This window comes from Macaca nemestrina, chromosome 20, assembly GCF_043159975.1.
Source record: "Macaca nemestrina isolate mMacNem1 chromosome 20, mMacNem.hap1, whole genome shotgun sequence".
NCBI lineage: Eukaryota > Metazoa > Chordata > Mammalia > Primates > Cercopithecidae > Macaca > Macaca nemestrina.
The window spans coordinates 68519260-68546384 of NC_092144.1; the positions used below are offsets into that span (position 1 = coordinate 68519260).

At 55.3% G+C, this 27125-nt stretch overlaps 2 protein-coding genes across 17 annotated transcripts in view; both read right to left on the minus strand.

The window, feature by feature from the left end:
• LOC105488041 (solute carrier family 27 member 5) overlaps nucleotides 1-14133 on the minus strand; it is a 39482-nt gene extending 25349 nt beyond the window's left edge. For 4 of the 10 annotated variants that reach the window (XR_011618017.1, XR_011618013.1, XR_011618015.1 and 1 more), the window contains exons 1-8: nucleotides 13410-14133; nucleotides 12846-13055; nucleotides 11959-12117; nucleotides 5340-5464; nucleotides 4253-4447; nucleotides 4076-4166; nucleotides 3241-3439; nucleotides 2869-2966 (exon numbers count right to left, since the gene is read on the minus strand). Coding sequence is in view for 5 of the 10 variants with exons in the window: in XM_011751693.3 (XP_011749995.2) it covers nucleotides 2262-2438; nucleotides 2531-2661; nucleotides 2869-2966; nucleotides 3241-3439; nucleotides 4076-4166; nucleotides 4253-4447; nucleotides 5340-5464; nucleotides 11959-12117; nucleotides 12846-13055; nucleotides 13410-14097 (2073 nt within the window). In the remaining 5 variants the exon portion in view is untranslated. Of the gene's footprint in view, nucleotides 1-2087; nucleotides 2439-2530; nucleotides 2662-2868; nucleotides 2967-3143; nucleotides 3440-4075; nucleotides 4167-4252; nucleotides 4448-5339; nucleotides 5465-11958; nucleotides 12118-12845; nucleotides 13056-13409 lie in introns of those variants that run through there. The other 6 variants (XR_011618016.1, XM_071088140.1, XM_011751693.3 and 3 more) reach the window with 5 other exon arrangements.
• A 1575-nt stretch (nucleotides 14134-15708) lies between these two features.
• Nucleotides 15709-22814, minus strand: LOC105488040 (zinc finger and BTB domain containing 45). 7 transcript variants are annotated; one of them, XM_011751689.2, is made up of 3 exons: nucleotides 22062-22814; nucleotides 18578-19856; nucleotides 15709-16494 (listed from the first exon to the last, which is right to left on the minus strand). In XM_011751689.2, exons 2-3 carry the CDS (start codon nucleotides 19854-19856, stop codon nucleotides 16238-16240), a joined length of 1536 nt encoding a protein of 511 aa, XP_011749991.1. In that variant the 5' UTR covers nucleotides 22062-22814; the 3' UTR covers nucleotides 15709-16237. The 7 variants fall into 7 exon arrangements, with proteins under 7 accessions (XP_011749991.1, XP_011749988.1, XP_011749989.1 ...); XM_011751686.2 differs by lacking the exon at nucleotides 22062-22814 and adding an exon at nucleotides 21931-22037; XM_011751687.3 differs by lacking the exon at nucleotides 22062-22814 and adding an exon at nucleotides 21806-22028.
• Between the last annotated feature and the right edge of the window lie 4311 nt (nucleotides 22815-27125).

Consider the following 27125-nt stretch of genomic DNA (forward strand, 5'->3'; position numbering starts at 1 on the left):
GGCCATCAAGAGAGCCCAGGCTCCAGCTGTCACATGATATTGAACCTACTGTGCATCTGGGAAGGCAAAGCTGAAGGAGCAGCAAGGGTGACCAGCCTGACCTCTGCTGCTGTGTTCACATAACCGCAGGCTCACTTCTTGGCCAGGGTCCTTCCTGAAGGAAGTAAGAATGCCACCGAACTTGAGAACCTAATTTGCAACAGGAGGAGGAAGCCCAGATGGGGTCATCCCACAGGGATAGCTCAGGTCCCTGGTGGGAAGGCAGGAAGGACCCCAAAGTAAGGTCTTTGGGGCAGCAGCCCCTGCACTCCTCCAGTGTTCCTTCATCCACACAGACACACAGAATTCTGTGAACACATGTGATACCAGGCCTTGGTATCCACTTGTCCCTGCCTATTGTTTCCTTAGTGCCCCGAGAGGTGGCAACGCCTGGGCCTCTGCTGCTCTGTTCACACAGCTCTAGCTCCCTTCCTGGCCAGGGTCTCTCCTGGAGCAAACAGGAGTATGAAGGAACTGAACAACCCACTGTGTGCAGGGGAGGACCAGATGGCCCGGATCCCAGTCCAGTTGTATGAAAGGGCTAGGGCTCTTCCGGGAACACGTGGGGCTCCACTGGCCACACAGGGCAGAGAAATGGCAAGTCACAACAACTATCACTTTGCAGAAGATAACTACCGTGCATAGCCACCGCCAATGACAAACAGATGCTCCTAGTGGGACCCCAACTGAAAAGGGTACTGTCTCAGCTGGAGGCTGCACGGCTGACAGCAGAGCCTCAAATGCTACCAGGAGCTCTGTGAAGCCCAGCTGCCTCACGGCCCACGTGGGGTGCTGCCTGCACCGCTCCCTTTGAAGGCTGGTTCTGTTCTCGACATGGCCCATAGCCTGATGAGGAGGCTGAGGCACGGGAGAGCACAGTATTGTGCCAAACCCCTACTGACTCCAATGGGGTGGCACCAGGTTCAAGAGGCAAAAGAAGCGACTGAGAGCCAGAAAACAAGATATAGGGTTTTACTGGCGGCTTACGTACTGGGGAGAGTCCAGGGGTGGTGGGCTGGGCAGGAGAACCACTTGCAAAAAGCATGCAGTTTATATAGCATTTTCACTTAATATCCTCCCCCGGCAACCTTCATTTAACTGAAAGCAAAAGGCCAGGATCCCCTGTACCGCCAGCGTTCCATGGGACAGGGCCAAGGACCCAGATGTTCCTCAAAAATAAGGAACGAATCTCTGAGATTCCTCAGCCAGGAACTGTGAACCACACTCAGGTGCGTCTGCCACACAGGGCCATTTTCAGGTATGCTTAAGCCACTGCCATGGGGTGTGTTTACTAAGCACGTGAGAAGGGATGGGAAGGTCGCAGCCTGCAGCACGGCCCACGGACAGCCCTTTGCATACAGGGGTTCCTGCTGTGGGGTTCCTTTTCATCACCCCAGTTCTGCTCCCAAAGTTGACCCGCGGACCACCGGCCCGGCACCACCACAACTGTTCCAGTGTCTGCAGCCTCACCTACAGTTCCTACTGCGCCCTGAGAAGCACTTATGGCCTTTGAGCCAGAGGCTCAGCACCCACACACCCCCACCTACATCTCCACTAGACTTTGGGTAGCACGTCCAACTCCTGAGACTGTGCAGACTCCCATTTTCCAGAGGCCTCTGCTCCTGCTGCTTCTCACCTACAAAGCTTGCCCCAGGGCCTTCACACGTGCCGTTCACACTGCCAGGGACACTCCTCGCCCAGTTACTTCCTGCTTACCCTTCTAGCCTCAGTCCAGCAACCTCCAGGCTTTGTCAGATCGTGTATCCACAGCACTTCACAGAAAAATAATCCACATCCACTGGCCCAGCCACCGCCTCAGTGGCCCACTAAAGACCCACAGATGGAATCAGTGTTCTCATCTCTCTACCTTAGAGCAGCTGCGAGGCTGGCCGGCTCCTCCCACGCCCGTGGCCTTACACAGACAGGGTCATCCCACAAGGATGGCTGAGGTTCTTGGCTGGGAGAGAGGGAAGACCCTAAACTGAGGTCTTCAGGGCACTAGCCCCTGCACTCTTCCATTGCTCCTTCATCCACGCAGACATACAGACTTCTGTGAACACATTTGAGTTTATTCTGCCACTGCTACAGGGCCCACTGTCATTTCCAGCCCACTGAGGTTGAGGGTATGGCCAGACTGGGATTCACGCAGGCCCAGGTTGAAAGAATGTGTTGGGGTGGGGGTGTCTGGCTTTGATCCCTGCCCCAGTGGGTTGGCCAGATAGTCAGAGCCTCCAGGTTCCCTCACACACAGCCTGGTACGTTTCTGCCGTCAGGGGCCGGAAGGACTGGGCCTGGTTGTCGAGTACAAACAGAGGGTCAACCACGATCCCCACGTTGAAGCCTTCACGCACCAGCCGGGTCTTCATCAATTTGAACGTGCTCGTGACCTCCACGGCGTCCTGCACGGCAGTGATCATGGTCCCCTCACTGTGACACCCCTCCCCCCCCGGCTATGATCTTCCACCCACCTTCCCTGCCACCCTGGCCTCACCTGGATGCGGATGAAATGGGGGGTAGCGTAGGCAGGGAGCCAAGCGCGAACGTGCCGGTACAACTTCTGCCCGTCGAAAGTCTGGCCGGGGGCTAGCTGCACGGCAGCCATGCCCACTTTACCCTCACACCCTAGGGAGCAGTCTGGTCACTCTCGGCTGACCCACCTGGAGGGCCCACAGCTGACCCTCCAGCCTCGCCCAGCTCTGCTCACTGGCTGTGAGATGCGGCAAGTTTCTAAACCTCTCTGTACCCTAGCGCTTCCCCACCTGTAAAATCAGAATAACGACCCCTCCACCCACAAAGCTGTTGGAAGTTTAAAATGAGAACTCTCCGCACCTGGCACACACACGCCATACACGTTAACCTGCTGCAGGAAGTCCACCTGCGACAACACGCCCTCCACCTCGTGCGTGGACACGTTCTCGCCCTTCCATCTGCGGGGTTGGAGCCGACGCTTGTGGCCACGCCCCCGGCAAGGAGCGGCCCCGCCTCTTGCCCCGCCCCGCCTGCCCCTTTTGGGGATTAGGAGGCCCGGTCAACCCCGCCCCCTCTAAAATCGAGAAGCCCCGCCTTCGCGTGGGAAGTCCGGACTCCAAGCTCCGCCCTCTTACGATAGGAAAGTCCCGCCTCTTCAGCCTGGCTCCCTCTAGGATCTGAAGGCTTCCGAGGTCCTGGCCCAGCCCCGCCCTGAGAAACCCCGCCTCGAACCGGAAGGTGTCCCCGAGGCGGTCGCGGAAGTAGAGGAAGCCTTCGCGGTCCATGGCCAGTACGTCCCCGGTGTTGTAGTAAACGTCGTCCGATTGCCGCACGTTGCGCACCAGCTTCCGTTCCGACAGCTCTCGGGGGCCGCGGTAGCCCACGAAGGGTTGGTGGCTTACCACCTTGGTCAGCAGCAGCCCCGGCTCCCCTGGGGGTAGGAGCAGGAACAAGAACCCCTGGAGCCCACCAGCCAAATCCCCTGCTGGAGGTTTTCAACAACGGTGGACTCTTCATCATCCAGCGCCCTGCCAAGGTCAGACCCAAAGAGAGACAGGGAGATCCACAGATTCAGAGACAGAGACCCTGAGAGACGGCGACGGGCGACACAGAAAAGGAGAAGTCTAGGTCAGGCGGTATCGGGGAGCCCATGAGAAACAGGGAAAGGATGACAAGGGGTGGAGACGGACAGACAAATGGCAGTGAGAATACACATGACCAGGACCTTGCAAGGCCCTGGGAGAAGACACTAACAAGGTACAGGACAAGAGACCAATGGCTGGAATGCCGTCTTCCACAGAAAGCTCAAGAGAACAAATCAGAGGGACACCCAGAGACCCAGTAAATCAGAGCGAGAGATCAAGGCAGGGGAGCTGGGCAGAGCGGAGAAGCTGAGGCAGAGGCCCCAGATGGTGGTAAGACAGGCCACTGGCTCAGGGTCCAGATGAAGGCTGCATACCCCTTTAGTGAGCACCAGTGTTAAGGTTTTGGGCAGCTCGTTCCAGCCAAAGAAAAGACTGAGGGTCGCCACCCCCACCACCCAGGAAAGGCTCCTCAACCCCCATACCTAGCCCTACAGGGATGCAGAAGCCCTGATTATCCCTCACAGGCTCCTCCGCCTCCATGTCGAACTGCACCAGCTCAAAGGGGGACAGCATCTGGGGTAGAGGGTGGGGTGTCGACATAGGTCCTGTGGGCTCAGCCTCAGTCGGGGCAGCTGCACACCAGGCACCCGCACACTCACTCGAAGAAGGCAGTTCATCTTGCCCAGGGCCCCGCGGCGCCCCACATAGTTGACTAAGCCCATGTTGCCTTCTGTGGAGCCGTAGATTTCCCAGATCCGAATGGGACCGAAGCGCTGCTGGAAGGCCTCCCACACATCAGCCCGGAGTCCATTGCCCATCGCCATGCGGACTGTATGTGTCCGGTCCTCTGGTTGCTACAGGAATGTCCCCAGAAGGGTGAGGAGGAGGTGCTTTGGGGCATGCCTTGGAACCTTTACCTAGAGGGGGTGTTATCCTGGGTCCTTACCTTGGGAGTTACCTGGAAGGTGACTACTTAAGGGATCTACCTGGGTTACTTACATGAGAGTAGTTACTGGAGTCTTTTCAAATAGAGGGTTACCTGCAGGGGTGACCTGAGAGCTTTGCCTAGGGGACGTTACCAGAGATGACTGGAGGCCTCATCTGGGGTCTCACCTAAGAGTAGTTACCTAGAACTTTAATTTCATGGAGATTTAATTTTAATTAATTAATTTTTTTTTTTTTTTTTTTTTTTTGAGACGGAGTCTCGCTCTGTCGCTCAGGCTGGAGTGCAGTGGCGCGATCTCAGCTTACTGCAAGCTCCGCCTCCCGGGTTTACGCCATTCTCCTGCCTCAGCCTCCCGAGTAGCTGGGACTACAGGCTCCCGCCACCTCTCCCGGCTATTTTTTTTTGTATTTTTTAGTAGAGATGGGGTTTCACCGTATTAGCCAGGATAGTCTCGATCTCCTGACCTCGTGATCTGCCCATCTCGGCCTCCCAAAGTGCTGGGATTACAGGCTTGAGCCACCGTGCCCGGCCGAATTAATTAATTTTTAATGGAAATTCTCACGATAGGTGTAGGGGCTATTATTCCTGTTTCCCAAATGAGGACACTGAGGCTCAAGGTAGCACAGCTATCAGAGAAACCACTGTTGGAAGCCTTGTCTGGAACTCCTTGTCTGGGTTCTTGCCTGAGGTGGATTATCTGAGGGACTTGCTTGAGTTCAGTACCTGAATCTTTACCTGAGATATCATCTGAGATTTCATACTTGGGTGTTCACCATGGAGCCCTAATCTTAGAGCCTCACCTGGGGCATGTTACACAAGTACCGCAGGAGCTCGCCCACATACAGGATCACTGTCACACCATGCTGCCGACAGTCATCCCAGAAGCAGGAAGCAGAGAACTTGGGGGCCAGAACACAGGTGGCTCCTGGGCGATGAGAGGGGACGGTGTTTCAGGTCATGCTTCCAAGTTGTTGTAAGAAGCTGCTTTTAGCACCTGTGTTCACCCACCCCCACACCCTGAAATACAAGACAATACTAAGTTCATCTTTGTGTCCTTGGCCCAGCCAGGACTGCTGTCATTAGAAGAGCATAGGCAGGCCTGGGTTCAAATGCTGTCTCCAGGATGCCTGGAAAGCTCCGTGCCTGGTATAAAGTGATCAATGCTAAATAAGGGCTGCAAATATTAATTAATTAATTAATTTTTTTTTTTTTTTTGAGATAGAGTCTCGCTCTGTTGCCCAGGCTGGAGTGCAGTGGTGCAATCTCGGCTTACTGCAACCTCTGCCTCCCAGGTTCAAGCGATTCTCCTGCCTCAGCCTTCTGAGTAGCTGGGATTACAGGTACCCGCCACCACGGCTGGCTAATTTTTGTATTTTTTTAGTAGAGACGGGGTTTCACCATGTTGCCCAGGTTGGTCGTGAACTCCTGACCTTTCAGGTGATCCACCTGCCTCAGTCTCCCAAAGTGCTGGGATTACAGGTGTGAGCCACCACACCCGGCCATTTTTTTAAATTTTTTTTTTTTTTTTTTTTGAGACGGAGTCTTGCTGTGTCCCCCAGGCTGGAGTGCAGTGGCGCGATCTCGGCTCACTGCAAGCTCCGCCTCCTGGGTTTACGCCATTCTCCTGCCTCAGCCTCCTGAGTAGCTGGGACTACAGGCTCCCGCCACCTCGCCCGGCTATTTTTTTGTATTTTTAGTAGAGACGGGGTTTCACCGTGTTAGCCAGGATGGTCTCTATCTCCTGACCTTGTGATCCGCCCGCCTCGGCCTCCCAAAGTGCTGGGATTACAGGCTTGAGCCACCGCGCCCGGCCCACTTTTTTAATTTTTATTTTTACTTGTCACTGACTCAAAGCTCAAATCACTCTTGATTGTGATAAATGAATGCCCAGCTAAGCAGATGGGTGGGCAGGTGGATGGATATGGTAGATGAATGGAAAGATGAATGGATGGACAGTTACAGTAGTGAGTGAACAGATGGATGGATGGACAGTTAGAGTAGTAAGTAGATGGAGGGGTGGGTGGAAAGTTAGAGTAGTGAGTGAGTAGATTGATGGGTGGACAGAGTAGTGAGTGAATAGATGGATGGACAGTTAGAGTAGTGAGTGAGTAGATGAATGGATGGACAGTTAGAGTAGTGAGTGAGTAGATGGATGGATGGACAGTTAGAGTAGTGAGTGAGTAGATGGATGGATGGACAGTTAGAGTAGTGAGTGAGTAGATGGATGGATGGACAGAGGAGTGAGTAGATGGATGGATGGACATAGTAGTGAGTCAGTAGATGGATGGATGGACAGTTGGAGTTGTGACTCAGTAGATGGATGGGTGGGTGGTGACATGCAGAGGCAGGGGGTGGAAAGATGGATAAGGGTAAGGATGGATAGATGGGTGGGTGGGTGGATGAATGGATGAGTGAAGAAGTAGGTGAGTAGGTGGATGGGTGGGTTGGTGGATGTATGTATGGATGTATTGATGTATGGACACATGGATTAATAAGATACAGGGGGCTAGGCACGGTGGCTCATGCCTGTAATCCCAACACTTTGGGAGGCTGAGGGGGGTGGATCACCTGAAAGATCAGGAGTTTGACACCAGCCTAGCCAACATGGTGAAACCCCATCTCTACCAAAAAATGCAAAAATTAGCCAGGTGTGGTGGTGCACACCTGTAGTCCCAGCTACTTGGGAGGCTGAGATAGGAGAATCGCTTGAACCCAGGAGGGGGAGAGTGTAGTGAGCTAAGCTTGCACCACTGCACTCCAGCCTGGGTGACAGAGTAAGACTCTGTCTCAAAAAAAAAAAAAAGAAGCTGAATCTAACAACACCTCTAGAGAAAGTTTCCAATTTAACAAGAAATGCAGACGAAAGGGGAACAGAGACCTACAAGCAAATACAATGGGGAGACTGTTTAATTATATATTTAAAAAAACAAAAAAAAAACACCCAGCCAATTGGCTGGGCACAGCGGCTTACACCTGTAATCTCAGCACTTTAGGAGGCCAACGTGGTCGGATCACTTGAGGCCAGAAGTTCAAGACCAGACTGGCCAACAGGGCAAAACCCTGTCTTTACTAAAAATACAAAAAAATTAGCTGGGCGTGGTGGCCCACACCTGTAATCACAGCTACTCAGGAGGCTGAGGCATGAGAATCATTCGAACCCAGGAGGCAGAGGTTGCAGTGAGCCAAGATCATACCACTGCACTCCAGCCTGGGTGACAAAGCAAGACCCTGTCTCTAAAAACAAAACCAAATCAAAACAGCCCATTGGAGAAATCTGAACATAGTTGACATCATATAATATTAAGGGGTTACTATTAATGTTGATAGGTGTGATAATTTGGTTACAGTTTCTTAAGTGCTTATATATTAGAGATATGTACTGCAATATTTACAAGCATAAAGATAGTGTCAAGGATTTGCTCCGATCTATTCTAGAAAGAAATAGGGAAGTGGCTGGGCACGCTGGCTCCCACCTGTAATCCCAGCACTTTGGGAGGCTGAGGCGGGTGGATCACCTGAGGTCAGGAGTTCGAGACCAGCCTGGCCAGCATGGAGAAACCCCGTCTCTATTAAAAACATAAAAAAAATTAGCTGGTCACAGGGGCACATGTCTGTAATCCCAGCTACTCAGGAGGCTGAGGCAGGAGAATCGCTTGAACCCAGGAGGCAGAGGTTGTGGTGAGCCGAGATTGTGCCATTGCACTCCAGCCTGGGCAACAATAGCGAAACTCCATCTCAAAAAAACAAACAAACAAAAAAATTGGCTGAGAGCCGTGGCTCACGCCTCTAATCCCAGCACTTTGGGAGGCCGAGGCAGGCGGATCACAAGGTCAGGACCTCGAGACCAGCCTGGCCAACATGGTGAAATCCCTTCTGTACTAAAAATACAAAATTAGCCAGGCATGGTGGTGGGCACCTGTAATAACAGCTACTAGGGAGACTGAGGCAGGAGAATTGCTCACAAGTGCTCACCACTATGCCTGGCCTCTCACTATGTTGCCCAGGCTGGTGTTGAACTCCTGGGCTCAAGTGATCCTCCTGCCTTGGCACCCCAAAGTGCAGGGATTATAGGCATGAGCAGCCACACCTAGCCATGATAAAAGTTTGAAAACAAAAAGGCTGGGTGCAGTGGCTCACACCTGTAATCCCAGCACTTTGAGAGGCTGAGGCGGGTGGATCACCTGAGGTCAGGAGTTCGAGACCAGCCTGGCCAACATGGAGAAACCTCGTCTCTACTAAAAATACAAACATTAGCCGGGTGTGGTGGCAGGTGTCTATAATCCCAGCTACTCACGAGACTCAGCCTCAGCATAGAATTGCTTGAACCCAGGAGGCAGAGGTTGTGGTGAGCTGAGCTCGCGCCAGTACACTCCAGCCTGGGCAACAGAGTGAGACTCCGTCTCAAGGAAAAAAAAAAAAAAAATTATTGAGGCTGGGCGAAGATACATGAGATGTCATCAAACTATTTTCGCTTTTTTTTTTTTTTTGCAACGGAGCTTCACTCTTTTCGCAACCCCCGCCTCCCAGGTTCAAGCGATTCTCCTGCCTCCGCCTCCCGGGTTCACGCCATTCTCCTGCCTCCGCCTCATGGGTTCAAGCGATTCTCCTGCCTCAGCCTCCCTAGTAGCTGGAAGTACAGGCACCCGCCACCACGCCCGGCTACTTTTGTATTTTCAGTATCACTAAATTCTTTGCCTAGCAAGGAATATTAATATTAAGACCCTGGGAAAGGAATTCATTCCTGGGGGGAGGTTTATAAACAGCCACTCTGGGAGTGTCTGTCCTGTGCAGTTGAGATAAGGGCTGAGCTACGCCCTGGTCTCCTGCAGGACCCTCAGGCTTACTAGGGTGGGGAAAAATCCCGCCCTGGTACATATGAGGTCAGACCGTTCTCTGCTCTCGAACTCCGTTTTCTCTTGTTAAGATGTTTATCAAGACAATGCATGCACCGCTGAACATAGATTCTTTTTTTTTTTTTTTTTTTTTTTTTTTTTTGAGACGGAGTCTCGCTCTGTCGCCCAGGCTGGAGTACAGTGGCCGGATCTCAGCTCACTGCAAGCTCCGCCTCCCGGGTTCACGCCATTCTCCTGCCTCAGCCTCCGGAATAGCTGGGACTACAGGCGCCCGCCACCTCGCCCGGCTAGTTTTTTGTATTTTTTAGTAGAGACGGGGTTTCACCGTGTTAGCCAGGATGGTCTCGATCTCCTGACCTCGTGATCCACCCGTCTCGGCCTCCCAAAGTGCTGGGATTACAGGCTTGAGCCACCGCACCCGGCCTGAACATAGATTCTTATCAGTAGTTCTGTTTTGCCCTTTGCCTTGTGATCTTTGTTGGACCTTTATCAGTAGTTCTGCTTTTTGCCCTTTGAAGCATGTGATCTTTGTACCTACTCCCTGTTCTTGCACCCCCTCCCCTTTTGAAATCCTTAATAAAACTTGCTGGCTTTGAGGCTCAGGTGGGCATCACGGTCCTACCGATATGTGATGTCACCCCTGGTGGCCCAGCTGTAAAATTCCTCTCTTTGTACTCTTTCTCCTTATTTCTCAGCTGGCTGACGCTTATGGAAAATAGAAAGAACCTATGTTGAAATACGGGGGGCGGGTTCCCCTGATACCATCATGCCTGGCTTTTTTTTTTTTTTTTTTTTGAGACAGAGTCTTGCTCTGTCACCTAGGCTGGAGCGCCTCCAGGTTTCACGCCATTCTCCAGCCTCAGCCTCCCGAGTAGCTGGGACTACAGGCGCCCGCCACCTTGCCCGGCTAGTTTTTTTTTGTATTTCTTAGTAGAGACGGGGTTTCACCGTGTTAGCCAGGATGGTCTCGATCTCCTGACCTCGTGATCCACCCATCTCGGCCTCCCAAAGTGCTGGGATTACAGGCTTGAGCCACCACGCCCGGCTTTTTTTTTTTTTTCTTTTTTCTTTTTTTTTTTTTTTTTTTTGAAACGGAGTCTCGCTCTGTCGCCAGGGCTGGAGCACAGTGGCCGGATCTCAGCTCACTGCAAGCTCTGCCTCCTGGGTTCCCGCCATTCTCCTGCCTCAGCCTCCTGTGTAGCTGGGACTACAGGCGCCCGCCACCTCGCCCGGCTAGTTTTTTTGTATTTTTTTAGTAGAGACGGGGTTTCACTGTGTTCGCCAGGATGGTCTCGATCTCCTGACCTCGTGATCCGCCCGTCTCGGCCTCCCAAAGTGCTGGGATTACAGGCTTGAGCCACCGCGCCCGGCCTTTTTTTTTCTTTTTTAAACAGAAGGCCTCTCACTATGTTGTCCAGGTTAGTGTTGAACTCCTGGGCTCAAGTGACCCTCCTGCCTTGGCACCCCAAAGTGCAGGGATTATAGGCATGAGCAACCACACCTAGCCATGATAAAAGTTTGAAAACACAAAGAGGCCGGGCGCGGTGGCTCACACCTGTAATCCCAGCACTTTGGGAGGCCGAGGCTGGTGGATCACAAGGTCAGGAGTTCAAGACCAGCCTGACCAACATGGTGAAACCTTGTCTCTAGTAAAAATACAAAAATTAGCTGGGCATGGTGGTGCATGCCTGTAATCCCAGCTACTCAGGAGGCTGAGGCAGAAGAATTGCTTGAACCCGGGAGGTGGAGGTTGCAGTTAGCTGAGATCATGCCACTGCACTCCAGCCTGGGTGATACAGCGAGACTCTGTCTCAAAAAAAAAAGAGAGAGAAAATGGCCAGGCACGGTGGCTCACACTTGTAATCTCAGCACTTTGGAAGGCCGAGGCAGGTGGATCACAAGGTCAGGAGTTCAAGACCAGCCTGGCCAAGATGGTGAAATCCCATCTCTACTAAAAATACAAAAATTAGCTGGGCATAGCGGTGGGTGCCTGTAATCCCAGCTACTCGGGAGGCTGCAGCAGGAGAATCGCTTGAACCTAGGAGGCAGAGGTTGCAGTGAGCCAAGATCGGGCCACTGCACTCCAGCCTGGCGACAAAGCAAGACTCCGTCTCAAAAATAAAAATAAAAATTAAAATTAAATTTAAAAAAAGAGAAAAAAGAACAAGCTATGGAGAAGTCCCTGTCTAGATTCTGAATCAAGAGTCCAAAGAGACAGCCCTATGGAGTGCTTGAGAGCACTCCTACTCCAGCTCCCCCTGCGGCCATGTCACAAATCTGGGCCAGCATCCCCATCATCTCCTGAGCACCCCACCTTCCCTGGATGCCTGTGACTGTCACTCATATCAGGTCTTGTCACCTCCTGACCAAAGCACAGCCATTAGGGACTGTGTGGGCGTCCAGGCTTCTGTCCATGGGGCCCTGGTACTCATTGGTGGGTGTCCCTTCTCGAAAGTGAGAACGCAGGGTGCTGGGTAACCTAGAGTGTCTTTTTGCCTTGACAGCCCCACCCTGACACTTACTCCAGTGGTCCTTTGATTGGAGAGATCCTCAGAAGTGGGCTTACCGAGCTCTAAGCAGCCGAGGATCCCAACGACAAGTCCCATCACGTGGTACAGAGGCAGGACCATGTAAACCACGTCATCAGCTGTGGCCCCAAATAAGGACAGCATCTTGCTCATCTGCAGTACCCTCTCATGAGTGAGGATGGCTGGCTTCGGGAGGCCTTGGGATGAAGGCGTGGCAAGGGCAGAGTGGTGAAATGACAGCACAGAGAGGGTCCTGACCAGAGGGATAGATCTCTAACAGCCAGGCCTGCATTGGGGTTTGAGGCTCTCAGAGAGCAGTCAAGTATAGGGATCTGTGGTTGGGTTCACAGGCTGAATTTGGACTGAGAGTAATATGTTAAAACCAAAGGTTTCAGTGGCTGTTTACTGGACACAGGAAGCATTCTGGCATTGACCTCTCAAATTACATTGGGGGTCAGAGTTCAGGCCAAATGTCAAAATCAAGGCTCTCACAGTGGCTCACACCTGTAATTCCATCATTTTGGGAGGCTGAGGTGGACAGATCACCTGAGGTCAGGGGTTAGAGACCAGCCTGGCCAACGTGGCAAAACCCTGTCTCTACCAAAAATGCAAAAATTAGCCAGGTGTGGTGGTGGGCACCTGTAATCTCAGCTACTCAGGAGGCTGAGGCAAGAGAATCGCTTGAACCCAGGAGGTGGAGGTTGCAGTGAGCCGAGATCACACCACTGCACTCCAGCCTAGGTGACAGAGCAAGACTCTGAGTCAAAACAAAGAAACAAACAAACAAAAAACAGCCAAACAAGCAGAAAACAAATGTCAAAATCAGATGGTAAAGTGGTTTCAGAGGTCAACACTGAGGCACAAGTCAAGTGTGGGGTCAGGTCAGCCTGAGAGTTCAGAGGCTGGTACTAATGGGCACCCTCACCAGTGGTCCCTGAGGTGTAGATGAAGAGGGCAGGGCTTCTCCAAGTGATCCCAGCACGCAGGTCAGCAGGCACTGGATGGGAGGGCGCTGCATCCAGGGCAGCCCCCAGAGCCCCCACCCCTGGTGTAGGGGAGGTATGACTGAGGTAGAAGCAGCGGATGTTCTCAGCCTGCAGCTTGGGAAGGATCTCCTCCAGGCTCTCCCGGAGGTCTGCAGGGATGGGTCAGAGGAGAAACAGAGGCAAGGCTCACCTTTGAGGTCACGAGGCGGGATCTGAGACCCAGAGATGCAGGCAGAGTTGCAGCTAGCATAGAAAAGCGTCCATGTTGTTCGGTAAAGAATCCCATCATTAGTATTTTTGGTCAAAAAGGATTGAAATAGCCATTGTGGGAAAATTAAACTCTGGTGACTTGAGAACTACTTTCTGCTCATAAGTCTTGATTATAACTGCCTGAGAAAGTGGGCAGGTGGGGACCAAGGGCCTCTGCCAGTCCCACCAGGACCCCTGTCCTACAGTCCCTGCCCTCGCTCCCTTCCATTCTCCACTGGCTCCAAGGCCCTCACCTGGGTCCACCACCAGCACCCGGGCCCCGGAGCTCAGCACAGAGTGCACCAGGGGCATCCCCCGGATATGCGGGTTGATCCAGGCTGTTGGGCAGCCCAGCTTGGCCAGCCCCAGCCACAGACACAGGGCTGGAACGGCCTGGGAAGCCAGCACCAGGAGGGCGGCGGGCTCCCCAGCACACAGGCTCGCACGGCCACCCATCTCAGCCTTCAGGGCCCATGCCGCCTGGCAGGCCCGGGCATCCAGCTCGCCAAGGGTGACTGAGCCAACCCCGGGCCCCGTCCACACCAAGACTGCCCTGCCAGACTGAGCTCGTGCTCGCCTCTCGAAGGCATCTACAAAGGTGTCAGGTGGCTGCCGGCTCAAGCATGCCCTGATCTTCAGGCCCACGTGGAGGAGCTTAGCCAAGAAGACCACATCAGCCGGCAGCCAGCGTAGCCCTGGGGGCGGCCGTGCTGGCAGCAGGGTTAGTGCCAGGGCTGCAGCTGCCAGGCTCAGCCCATGGGGCACCCAGGGGCTGAGCCAGGGCCGCGCTAACATGGCCAGCCCAAGTAGCACGCAGCATGTGGGATCCCCTAGGAGCCAGCGCAGGGTCAAGGCCACAGCCACTGGCCACACTGGCTGTCCTAGGCCCCAGAGCAGGAGCAGCAGCAGCAGCAGCAAGGCCAACCGTCGCCTGACACCCATGGTACTAGCTCCTCCCTAGAAGCAGCAGCTGTGGAATATTGAGGCTCACCTCTGGCCCCTCAGAGTAGCCCAATGGCTCCTCCCCAGGGGTGGCGGCCCTGGCACTGCTGACAGTGGCTGGTCCTCTCTCCAGGACTTTGCCCCCAGCCCTTCTCCTCTACATGTTTGTTTGCTCTGACTGGTCTTGTGTGTGGCTCCAGCCCCTCTCTGCCTGTTTGCCACCCCTATCAGCCCCCTCCTTTGCCAGGTCTGACCCCTTTCCATCATTGGCCTCTGGGTTCCCAGGTCTCTGCCCCTTGGGCACCACCACTAGCCTCCTTCCTGCTGTCCTGCTTGCCCCATCCACCCTCCGGGGCTGGCGTCTAACTCCCTTGCCTCCCCTCCCATCCCTGCTGTGTATCAGGCACTCAGAGCACAGAAATCCCTGCCCTTGGGAACACTCCAATCAGGCCAAAGAGAAAAGCAACAGGACAGCAAGATGGACCTCACTGGGAGGTCCTCCTGTGACACCCACTTAAACCCTGGGGAGAGGGCCTCAGCCAGGCTAAGCCCCTTGTCCACGATCCAAGGAATCGTAGCCTCCTGACAGGCATCCAGCAAGTGCTCAGTAAATAGAGGAACACTCGCATCGCCTGGATTCAAACCAGCTCTGCCCCCCACCCATGTGCTTGCTCTGTGACTCTCTGTCCCACCTCTGGCTTTGATGACGATGGAGTCCTGGGGTTCAGGAGACTGAAGTCAGCCCATGATGCACTCAGTTGGATCATCAAAGCCTTGGCATTTCACCTTGAGGAGGCAGTCCCAGAAGGTAAATCCAGAGGAGCTGCCATTGGCCTAGGAGCCTGGCAGGTCAGGCTGGGGCATGGCCCTCCAGGACATACCCCACTCCACCAGCTCGAAATCCTTAGGGCAGGGCACCTAGGCTAGGAGCCACTATTGTGCTGAAGAGGGGAAAGGTGAAGAGTGGCTGCTCTCTCCACTGGATGCAGGGGCCTGGGACATGGCTGGCCACTGGGGTAGTGTCCCCAACTGCCCAGCAGTCAGCCCCCGGATCCCACCCCTCACTGTTTCCTGTCCCCAATACAGCCATCAGAGCCCTCCCTGAACTTGGCCCCCAGCACTAAGGGCAGATATATGGGGGCTCATATACCCTCAGGGCAACCTGGCCCCAAAGATCCCCCTGGGCTCACCACAAGTAAGGTGCTCAGCCATGTCCATCAGAGTGGGGGAGGGGAAGTCTCAAGTCCAAAAGGCCCTTAGACCCTGGCTGGAAGATCTATGGGAGGGGCCTCAAAGGTCGTGGACAGCAGCAATCAGGAGTGTGATGGGGCTTTCACATGGCCTCCCTCTCGGAGACCCATCTCAGATGTGGCCTGCCTATCCTCCTCCCCACAGGACTCAGGGATACAAGAGAAGCAAATGCCGGTTATATATGTAGCCCATCTTAGCCCCTACAGAATAGAGGTCCGAGATGGCAAAGTGGACCATCCTGTCCCTGCCCAGGACAGCCTGTGGGCCGCATGGGTGCCGCCCAAGAACAAGGACGCTGAGCCCCGACACCCACAGCTTGTCTATGAGAGCAAGGCACGCACTGATCCAGGTGCTCACAGCTTCGTGGTTTAGGCCCCATGGCCTACAGTCCTTTATTAGAGTGAGAGTCCCGAGGCCCAGCCCCCATATATGATGGGTCCACTTGAGCCTCCTTAGGCGCCCCACGAGGGAGGGATAGCTTGGGTAGGGAGCTAGGGACCTTGAACAGCCTCACACCGGGGCAGGGGAGCGGCACCAGCCCCCACCCCCACCCCCACCCCAGGAGAGGGCGGGGCGAGAACCGGAGTCATATCTTGGGCCGGGTCCCAGCGCCTGAGCGCCCGGTTTAGGCAGGAAATGGTCTAGTTCTCAGAGGTGGTCTGGTCCCTAACCAGCCCCAGCTCGGCACCACCTGGAGGGTTCAAGTACATGGAGGAGAGGAGTAAGGCGGACTTAGGCCCCGGTATGGAGAAAGGGTGAAGGGAGAGAGAGAACCTGCGCTCAGGAGGGAGCGTGGTCTAGTGGCGGGAACCACGGGTCCCGTAGCGGGGGTGGCCGACCGTGCGGGAGGCCTCGGATCCACCGTGGGCGAGGCCAGGCCCCAGCCGCATCAGGGCGCAGGGTGCGCGGCCAGGTGGCGCTCCAGCAGCGCGCGGTGCGAGAAGACCTTGCCGCAGGCGGGGCAGGGCGCGCGCTCGGGCCGGTGAGTGCGCATGTGCACGTTGAGTGAGCTCTTCTGCGTGAAGCGCTTGGCGCAAACGGCGCACTGGAAGGCGCGCACGCCGGTGTGCGTGACCATGTGCTTCAGCAGGTAGTCGCGCAGCGAGAAGGATCGCCAGCACACGGCGCACTGGTGCGGCTTCTCCCCTGCGGACGACAGGGCGGGCCGCGAACGCAAGTCAGACTCTACAGCTCCCCGCCGCCACCCCACCCCACCCCCACCCTGGGCGCCTGGACCTGGCAGGAGCTCCCCTCCCCTCCCAAACCACTATCCCGGGATCCCTTGCCTGTCGGGGAACCCTCCCCTTACTATGGGATCTTCCCGCCCAGCAGGGACACCCCCTCCCCTCCAGGACCTCCCTTCATGTTGGGACTTTCCTGCCCAACAGGGACCCTCATACACTGTGAGGTACCTCTCTCCCATCCCTTCCTGGCAGGGACCCCCTTTCTGTTATCCTGAGATGCCACTGTCTGACAGGGCTCCCCTAAATCCAGCAAGTACCCTGCCTGCAGGGAACCCAGGCTGTCTGGAACATCTGTTGCTCATCTGGACTGCCCACTGGGCTCTCCCTCTACCCTCAGGGATCTCCCCCTCAGCCCCTACCCACCCGGCACAGGGAGACACTCGGACCTGGCCCCCCTCGCCAATGCCCATATAGTCTCCTAAACTCAGTCTGACAAGGCCATTGCCCTTTCATAAGGAGGGACCTGGGCACATCTGCCACTTTCCTGCAGGAAGCCCCAGTTGCCCAGAACCCCTGCCCGCTGGCCACTATAATGTCCTTGGTGTGATAGAGCTCCTCATTCTAGGTTAGGGGAGGGGAGGCAGGCTGAGTCCACCCCTAGATTCATCAGGTATTAACAAAATGCGTATCTCAGCCAGGCATGGTGGCTCCCACCTGTAATCCTAACATTTTGGGAGGCTGAGGCAGGCAGATTGCATGAGGCCAGGAGTTCAAGACCAGACTGACCAACATGGCGAAACCCCTTCTCTACTAAAAATACAAAAAATAGCCAAGTGTGGCGGTGTACGCTTGTAATCCCAGCTACTCAGGAGGCTGGGGCACAAGAATCACTTGAACCCAGGAGGCAGAGGTTGCAGTAAACCGAGCTCGCACCACTGCACTACAGCCTGGGCAACAGAGGGAGACTCGGTCTCCAAAAAAAAAAAAAACCTCTCTCAGTGGCACGGTACTGAAAGGCAGTGCCTGCCAGGGGGTACCCCAGACTAACCGGGCCCAGGCACCTGACTCAGATCACACACTTCACACAGCCAGCACTACCTTGGGGCCTCTGGCACCACCCTGGAGACTAATCACCCAACTCCCTTATTCCCAGTTCCCTGGCTCCTCCCAGTTGTCCCCAAGGCAGCCAGAGGTGATTATAAACTGACATCTCAGTCACTCCCCAGCTTAGAATACCATGGCTTCCCCACCACTCACAGTCAAATCCCAAGTTCCAGCCCATGCAGAAACCTCCCTCACTACCACTGTGGCCTTCCAGCCAAATTTCTGCTTTTACTGACAATGCCCAGCAGGCTTCTGCTTTCCATTCCTTTGTCCTCCATCTCAGCCCCCAGGGAGCATCCTCACATTCCTCAGTACCATCCTCCCACTCTTTACCTCTCCTGCAGCACTGCAGAGCCGCCTCCCTGACACGGCCAAGGTCCGAGGGAACCTCCGCACAGCTTTTCGGGGTCCTCTGCAGCTGTGGGGTCCCCACACTGTACCCATGTTTTCCTACTCCTGCCCCAGTCTCAGGAGTTCCTTCATCGCACCACCTCTCTGAGGGCTTTCTACCCCTGGGCCTGTAAACCCACCCTCCCTTGCTGACTGCCATGGCAGGACTGCTGGAAACCAGAGAGACACAGGAGGCTCCCTGGAGCATAGTCTCCCAACCTGCCCAGGAGCCCCTGCCAAGACTCCATGCCCATCCCATGCATCCTAGGCTGCTAAACTTTCCACCACCACCCTTCCAAAGGCCAGGACAGGCTCCTGCTTCCCAACCCAGCCTCAGGCCCCCCTCCACAGAAGCCAGTGCCTGCTGCTCCACAGAGTGGGACTTTCTCCTCCCCCACATACCTTGCACTTGGAGAAAGGCTCAATTTCCAGGCCCCCTGCTACCCAAAAGTAACAGAACAGTTCCAGTGCCCTGTAACTAGTGCTGAATTCCCCCTTAGGTTTAACTCTCCAATGAGAGATTCTCCCTCTCCTCTCCCGCCCTGGCTCACCCGAGTGGATGAACATGTGCTTGGTGTAGTTTTTCCGGGAGCTGAACGTCTTGCGACAGTGGCTGCACTCATAGGTGGGTGGCTCAGCACCTGCTGTGCGAGCAGGGGTGCCTGAGGGGGCCGTGGTGGGAGCAGCAGAGGGAGCCGGGGCCTCCCCCAGCTGAGTGCTGGGGGCTGCCTCGGGCTGGAGTGTGGGGTAGAAGGCGGGTGGGGGCGCAGGGGCTGGCCCTGATGGTGCTGAAGGGGGTGGTGCGGGTGGCCCGGGGGCACCCAAGTGAAAGGGGAAGAGTGCGACGGGTGGCCCTGGGGTCTTCACACCAGGCGGGCGGGGTCCAGCCAGTATGCAGTCCGGCTGGACAGGGGTCTCAGTGGGACAGCCTTCGGGGACAGCGCCATCCTCGTCGTGCCAAGTGGATACATAGCTGTCTGGAAATACGTCCTCAGCTGCCCCAGCTCCCCGAAGAAAATCCCTCCCGGCACCACTGTAGTCAGTGAGGCCAGTGGGTGCAGGGGGCTCCTCACAGGCGCTGTCAGCAGCAGCAGTGAGGAAGCCGGCAGCACAGTCTGGGAAGGAAGGAGGTGCCTGGCCCTCGCCCGGGCCGCCACCTTCGCCGTCCTCGCCATCGGTCTCATCGTCAGTTTCCTCGTCATCCTCATCGCCACGGTCGTCAGGGGCCGCGGACAGTGAGGGGTCAGCATCAGGCCCCTCGGCCTTGGCAGGTGTTGGGGGCGCAGGCAGCTGCAAACGCGCGGGCTGGCGCTGCTTACGGCTGTGCGCAGCACCAGGGTGCCCCGGAGGGCGCGCAGCCAGCAGGTGGCGCAGACGGTGACGCAGCTGCGCAGGTGCGAGTGGCGGGGGCACAGGGGTGGGCAGGGGCGTGGGCGCAGAGGTGCCTGGGGCTCGGGCGCGGGCGATAATCTGCGTGCATTCGTCGATAACTGTCTGTATGCGAAGTACCGACGCGGCCGTGAGCACCTGCAGGGCTTCGCCCTGCGCCACAACAAGCGAACCGCTGTACAGGAACTCGACCAGCTGTCGCACCGTCTGTGCGGGCACCACCGGAGGCACACGGATCTCAGAGTGGCCGAGCAGCAGCTTGTCTTGGAAGAAGGGCGAGCCAGCCGCCAGCACGCAGCGGTGGGCACGCAGTGAAGCTTCACGAATGCGCACAGTCACATCGCAGAAGTGCCCCCCTAGCCTCTGCCCATTGAGGGTCTCAAGCAGAGAGCGTGAGAAGTTCTGCAGGTGTATGTGGTGCACAGCCTCTGCAGCTGCCATCTGCACAGAACAAGAGGAGGGCCGGAAGAGGTCAACTGAGGACCCCCCTCTGTCCCAACCTCCCTATCTTTTCACCCGTTGCTGCAGGATGGGGCTCAAGAGTGCACCACACTCCAAGGCGCACTAACCCATCCCTCCTCAGCTGCCCTTCACAGTCCCCATTCCCAACACAGGACACTCCAGCACTCCCTCCTCCTCCCATCTCAGTCCCGGCCAGGCCCTCTACAGCCCCCTACTAACGCGGCAAACCTTAGCACACCCCTAGGAGAGGGTGTTGGGGATGTGAAAGGTCTGCCCCTCTCCGGGTCTTGCTTACAGCCCCCGAAAAGGTTCAGGGCTTGGCCTACTCTACATTGACTCACCCACCCACCCCACCCCATCCCAACTCCAGTAACCCTAGGCCTCCCCATGTGCCCCTCCAAGAGGGCAGCCCTGTGTGTAGAAGAGGCCAAGGACCCCCATCCCAACTGGCTAACCTGCCTCACCCAGAGCAGACCTTGCTCACTACCCAGCTAGTTTCTCCTCCACCCCTGCTGGCAGCTCCTTTTGGTTTCCTTTAGCCACATCCCCCCAGTATGAGACCCTGTGCAGAGGCAGGATTGCTGCCTCAGAACCAGGTCACCTTAACTAGTATATACAGAGGCTTTCGCAGGAGTGGGATGGCATGACCTGCTTCCTGGGCAGCATGGTTCTCGGTGTGCCTGGTCACTAAGGGCTGAGGGTAAAAGGTTGGGCATTACCTTGGGAGATGCCCCAGGGAAACCAGTACTTGGTCCCTGGCAGCCCCTAGCATAGCAGGCAGGGAAGTGCCTCCTGCAGCCCCAGCTTCTTGCCATCTCGATGGGGCCTGTGGGGCCCAGGGTGTGGGTGTGGCACAGAGAGGGGAAGTGTGGAATGAGCAGGGGTGTGTGACTGGATAGGTGCCCACTGAGCAAGCCGGACAAGGCCCAACATCAGGTACCAGAAAGGGGAGAGAGTAGTGCCCAGAGGACTCTGGAATGTGAGGAGTTCTGCTACTCCGTCCATCAAGCAGGTAAACCGTGATCCTTCGGCCTGTTTCCCCTTCTGTCAAACAAGGGATGAGATACTCAGCTCATCCTGCACCCATACTGCACACACCTCCAGTCTAAGGGAGGAGGGTAGGAGCTCTGGACTCTGACATCCGTATAGCCTCCACCAGCCTGTGTCTCAGAGTGGGCTCGGCTTGATGCTGCCCCTACACCCCGGGCTCTACTGGGGTCTCAAGATTCAACCCCTCCAACTCCTTATGCCCAATCCGCCGTCCCTTTGCTCAGCCAGACGCCTCCCTTTCTTGCATGCCCAACATTTGACCCTCAGACTACTTCGAGCACCTCCACTGCCCCGTTCCCGCTGTCCTGGACGGATGAAGAAACCTGGCTGGTCTCTCCACGCCCCTGGCCTCCCCTTCTGTTCCCCACATGGCAGCCAGAGGGAGCCTTTCCAGACCACAGATCCAGATACACCACCCCGCCCCCCGGCCCCACTCTGAGCCTCAAAAAAGCCAGGCCTGTGCCCGTGCAAAGGCTAACTCAGCATGCAGCACCCGCCCCATCTGTATTCACCTAGCACCTGAAAGGCTTCTAATCTGTGTCCGGCCGATAGGGACGCATCAACCCCAGAGACTTGAACCTTCCTTTCCCGCCCTGCCCCGCCCCGCCCCGCCCCGCCCGGCGGCGGGCTCCATTCCTCAGTCCCGACGCCGCAAAGCCGATCTGGACACTTCAGAACAAAGGCCAGCCTTCGAGACCCGGCGCCCAGGCCAGCTTCCTGGGTCCGGCGCCGCACACTCCCGCCACGCCTTCGCCGCGCCGTGTGCTTTACCCCGAGCGCGTTCTCCCAATCTCTGCTCCATTGCCCGCGCACCACCCTAAGCCCAAAGCACCCCTCTGAGCCGCCGCGGCCACCCCGCACCCTGGCCCGCGCCGTACCCCGGTCCTGCAGCGCCCCCTCGCGTTCGCAGCGTGCGCTTCTAGCGGAGCGCAGGTGCCCCTCCCCTGGTACGCCCCAGCCTCCTCGCCCGCCCTGCGGCAGGGGGATGCCCATCCGACCCCACCTCCGACTCCTCTTCAGGCACCAGGCTCTACTGTGGCCGCCTCCTTCTCACGGACTACAAGGCCGCACTTCCGGGCCCCTATGCCGGCGGAACCAAAGCCCGTGGTCGCGGCGGCGCAGGGGAAACCCTACCGAAGCACATTTCCGGTATTTTTATGGCGATGAGCTGCCGTCAGACTGCGGCTCTCAGTCGGAACCAAAGTCGAAGAGGCTAGGGCTGCCGCGTTGCGAGGAATCTCTGGACCAGAGCACTCTTCCGGCGTCGCCCAGGAGATCAGGGGTGTGGCGGGGCCTGCGTGATCAATCCGCAGGCGCCGTGTGATGGAGAATGGGAAGGCAGTTCCCGGCCCAAGTCACCAACCTGTTCTGGCCAGTTTAAACCCCACTGCGAACTGGGAAAGTGGCCTTATTCCTGTGACACGGGTGAGAGCTGAAGTAGGTCTCGGTCCCTGGCCGCCAGGAGGCGCAGGCGAGCTACCCCTACTCCAGGCCCGCCCGCTGTGGGTGGGATTGGGGAGCGGACCCCATCTCGGCCTTGGCACCTTCTACTACAACGCAGACAGGAACAGACAACTGCCTCACCCTGCTCTGGGCCTCTCCTGAGCTAGACTCTGTGAGATTCTGGGACGTTGCAAGTCGATCTGTTATGGGGAACAATTCTGAAAATGGCCACCTCCAAGATTCCGTGCCCAAATCTCCAGAACCTGTAAATATGATAATCTCACCTATGAATAGTTACACTGCATGGTGAAAGGGTTTTTGCAGACATAACTAAGGTTACTCATTAGCTGATCTTAAAATAGAATATGATTCTGGATTATTTTGCTAGGTCCAAGGTAATCATAAGGGTCCTTAAAGGCAGAAGAGGAAGGTGGAGAAACTTGAAGTAGGAGAAGAGTTTTGTCCATGAGAGGGACAAGTGTCAGGCTGAGAATCTGAGAAGAGCTGCAACAACAGCCAGTAAGAAGACAGACCTCATGGCCGGAGGCAGTGGCTCAGGCCTGTAATCCCAGGACTTTGGGAGGCCAAGGAGGGCAGATCACGAGGTCAGGAGATCGATACCATCCTGGCTAACACGGTGAAACCCCGTCTCTACTAAAAATACAAAAAATTCGCCGGGCGTGGTGGCGGGCGCCTGTAGTCCCAGCTACTTAGGAGGCTGAGGCAGGAGAACGGCATGAACCCAGGAGGCGGAGCTTGCAGTGAGCCAAGATCGTGCCACTGCACTCCAGCCTGGGCGACAGAAGGAGACTCGTCTCAAAAAAAGAAAGAAAGAAAAGAAAACGGACTTCAGCCCTAGAAGTGCATGGAGCTAGATTCTGCCCACAACCTGAATGAGCTTGGAATCAAATTCTTCCCCAGAGCCTCCAGACAGCAACTCAGTCCATACCACACCTTGATTTCAGCCTTTATGAGACCCACAGAAGACCTACTTGGGCTTCTGACCTATGGAATGGTGAGCTAATAAATGGATATTGTTTTGACCTATGAAGTTTCTGGTAATTTGTTACAGTAACGGTAGAAAATACATCTGGTGAGACCCAGGGCCTCCACACAGTGAGAGTCCTATAAATGCCACTATTTGTTTCCCATCTGATGAACGCATTCCTCACATTTCTGATGAAAGCTTTATTTCTGTGCCTTCCCAGCCGTTACCAGGCCCCTTCATGATCTCATTCCTCAGGGAGCAGTTCTCACTTCCCTTATCCCAGAGGACAGAGTGACTCCGAAGTGAAAGCGGGAACCCACTGTCCAAATGTATGACTAGAACAAAGCCTCTAGAATACAGACAAGGTCAGGATGCCTGTCCTTCACCCAGGGCAGCTACTGGGTGGCTGTGTTGTAGATGTGGTATTTGGAGGTCAGGAGGTCGGGAGTGGAAAATATGTGCCAGGTGGGAAACCCCATTAAAACACAAGTCTAGGCTGGGCACGGTGGCTCACACCTGTAATCCCAGCACTTTGGGAGGCCAAAGTGGATGGATTACCCGAGGTCAGGAGTTCGAGACCAGCCTGGCCAACATGGTGAAACCCCATCTCTACTTTTTTTTTTTTTTTTTAAACGAAGTCTCGCTCTTGTCCCCCAGGCTGGAGCGCAATGGTGCAATCTTGGCTCACTGCAACCTCCGCCTCCCTGGTTCAAGCGATTGTCCTGCCTCAGCCTCCTGAGTAGCTGGGATTACAGGCATCTACCACCATGCCTGGCTAATTTTTATATTTTTAGTAGAGATGGGGTTTCACCATGTTCGCCAGGCTGGTCTCAAACTCCTGACCTCAGGTGATCCGCCTGCCTTGGCCTTCTAAAGTGCTGGGATTACAGGCATGAGCCACTGTGCCCAGCCTGTCTCTACTAAAAATACTAAAAATTAGCTGGGTGTGGTGGCAGGCGCCCATAATTCCAGCTACTAGGGAGGCTGAGGCAGGAGAATCTCTTGAACCCTGGAGGTGGAGGTTGTAGTGAGCTGAGATTGCACCATTGCACTCCAGCCTGGGCAACAAGAGTGAAAATCTGTCTCAAAACAAAACAAAACAAACAAACAGAAAACACAAGTCTAATAACCTGCCATCATCATTGTCTTTGTTTAGACTCAAACCATGGCCTGCTGGACCCACGGGGTCTGCTTTCACTGGGCTGTTTTGGGAAGAGCATAAGGGTAGGTGGGAAGGCATGCATGAGGTCTCTAGGGAGGGAGGATGGCCCTCCCTTGGGCAAGACAAATGTGTGAACCTTGGGCTGAGTGGCAAGATTGCAGTGCGTTGAGGTGGGGAAGCCATGTCCCATTAGCCCCATTAGTATGTTTAAGGGGCTGTAGGAAAGACAGTGCACCTAGTGGGGTGGCAAACGCAGGAGTCCTAGCAGGAAACAATAGCTGCCCTGACAGCAGTGAAGGGCAGAAAGGGACAGACTCAGGATAGGAAGGAGAGGACGCGGGTGGCTTTAGAGAAAGTCTCAACCCCAAGGGATGGGGCCTGGAGGATTAGGGCAAAATGTGGGTGGAAGAGCCTGCCCAATAGGCTAGGATGAACATCGGAAGGAGAAACCCAGACCCTGACCTCTCTCAGGCAGCCAAGGGAGGTGAGAGCTGCAGCTTCAAGGGTTATTTTCCTTTTCTCTCTAAAAATCTAGGCCGGGCGCGGTGGCTCAAGCCTGTAATCCCAGCACTTTGGGAGGCCGAGACGGGCGGATCACGAGGTCAGGAGATCGAGACCATCCTGGCTAACACGGTGAAACGCCGTCTCTACTAAAACATACAAAAAACTAGCCGGGCGAGGTGGCGGGCGCCTGTAGTCCCAGCTACGCGGGAGGCTGAGCCAGGAGAATGGCGTGAACCTGGGAGGCGGAGCTTGCAGTGAGCTGAGATCCGGCCACTGCACTCTAGCCTGGGTGACAAAGCAAGACTCCGTCTCAAAAAAAAAAAAAAAAATCTTATGACAAGGCCGGGTGTGGTGGCTCATGTCTGTAATCTCATAATTTCAGCACTTTGGGAGGCTTAGGCATTCGGATCATCTGAGGTCAGGAGTTCAAGACCACCCTGGCCAACATGGTGAAACCCTGTCTCTACTAAAAATACAAAAATTGACTGAGTGTGGGGGCTCATGCCTGTAATCCTAGCACTTTGGGAAGCTGAGACAGGTGGATCACCTGAGGTCAGGAGTTCAAGACCAGCCTGGCCAATACCTGGGCGTGGTGGCAGGCACCTGTAATCCCAGCTACTCTGGAGGCTGAGGCAGGAGAATAGCTTGAACCCGGGAGGCGGAGGTTGCAGTGAGCCGAAATTGTGCCACTGCACTCCAGCCTGGGCAATAAGAGCAAGACTACATCTTAAAAATATATATATATACACACACACACACATATAAACACATACATATATACATATATATACATATATACATATATGTGTATATATATACACACACACATATATATATACAAAAATTTGCTGGGTGTGGTGGCGGGCGCCTGTAGTCCCAGCTACTTGGGAGACTGAAGCAGGAGAATCCCTCAAACCCAGGAGGCAGAGGTTGTAGTGAGCCAAGATCGCACCACTGCACTCCGTCTCAAAAAAAAAAAAAAAAGGGCCTGGTGTGGTGGCTCATGCATGTAATCTCAGCACTTTGGGAGGCTGAGGTGGGCAGATCACCTGAGGTCAGGAGTTCCAACCTAGTCAAAGTGGCAAAACCCTGTCTCTACTAAAAGTACAAAAATTAGCCGGGCGAGGTGGCAGGCGCCTATAATCCCAGCTACTCGGGAGGCTGAGGCAGGAGAATAGCTTGAACCCGGAAGGCAGATATTACAGTGAGTCGAGATCACGCCACTGCACTTTGACCTGGGCAACAAGAGTGAGACTCCGTCTCAAAAAAATAATAATAGGCCAGGCGCAGTGGCTCACGCCTGTAATCCCAGCACTTTGGGAGGCTGAGACGGGCGGATCACGAGGTCAGGAGATCGAGACCATCCTGGCTAACATGGTGAAACCCCGTCTCTACTAAAAACACAAAAATTAGCCGGGCGTGGTGGTGGGCGCCTATAGTCCCAGCTACACGGGAGGCTGAGGCAGGAGAATGGCGTGAACCCGGGAGGCGGAACTTGCAATGAATGGAGATCGCGCCACTGCACTCCAGCCTGGGCGACAGAGAGAGACTCTGTCTCAAAAATAATAAGAAGAAGAAGAAAAGAAGAAGAATGTGTATATATGTATACGTGTGTATATATGTATACGTGTGTGTGTGTGTGTATAGGAACCCAAAGACCTTATCACTGGTTGTGGGGGCATTTCAAGGAATAAATGTGTACCTGAGAACACAGGTTTGACAAATAGGGAGGAGGGCAGTGTGGCCTGCAAATATTAAAAACTCCAGGCTAAGCCCAAGGCCTGAGATGGGAAATGGCGGCCATTGAGGGAAGACTCTGTGAGAGCACAATGACCGCAGATGTGAAAGGAGCAGAAGAAACTGAGCTCCAGGGTGACTGGGCCTCCTCAGCTGGCTAAGGCAGGGCCCCTCTGACAGCATGGCTCAGAGAACAGACAGTTCCCACCAAGGAGTCTCGCAGGACCTCTTGGCTGTGCCTGATTCCATCTCAGTCAGGGTCCCAACCTCCCTCCATCATCCATCACTTCCGGGGCAGCCTTTCATCCAGACTTCCCCTCTGTGGCAGTCACACTCAAGTCCTTGTGTCCACAAACCTGGTCCC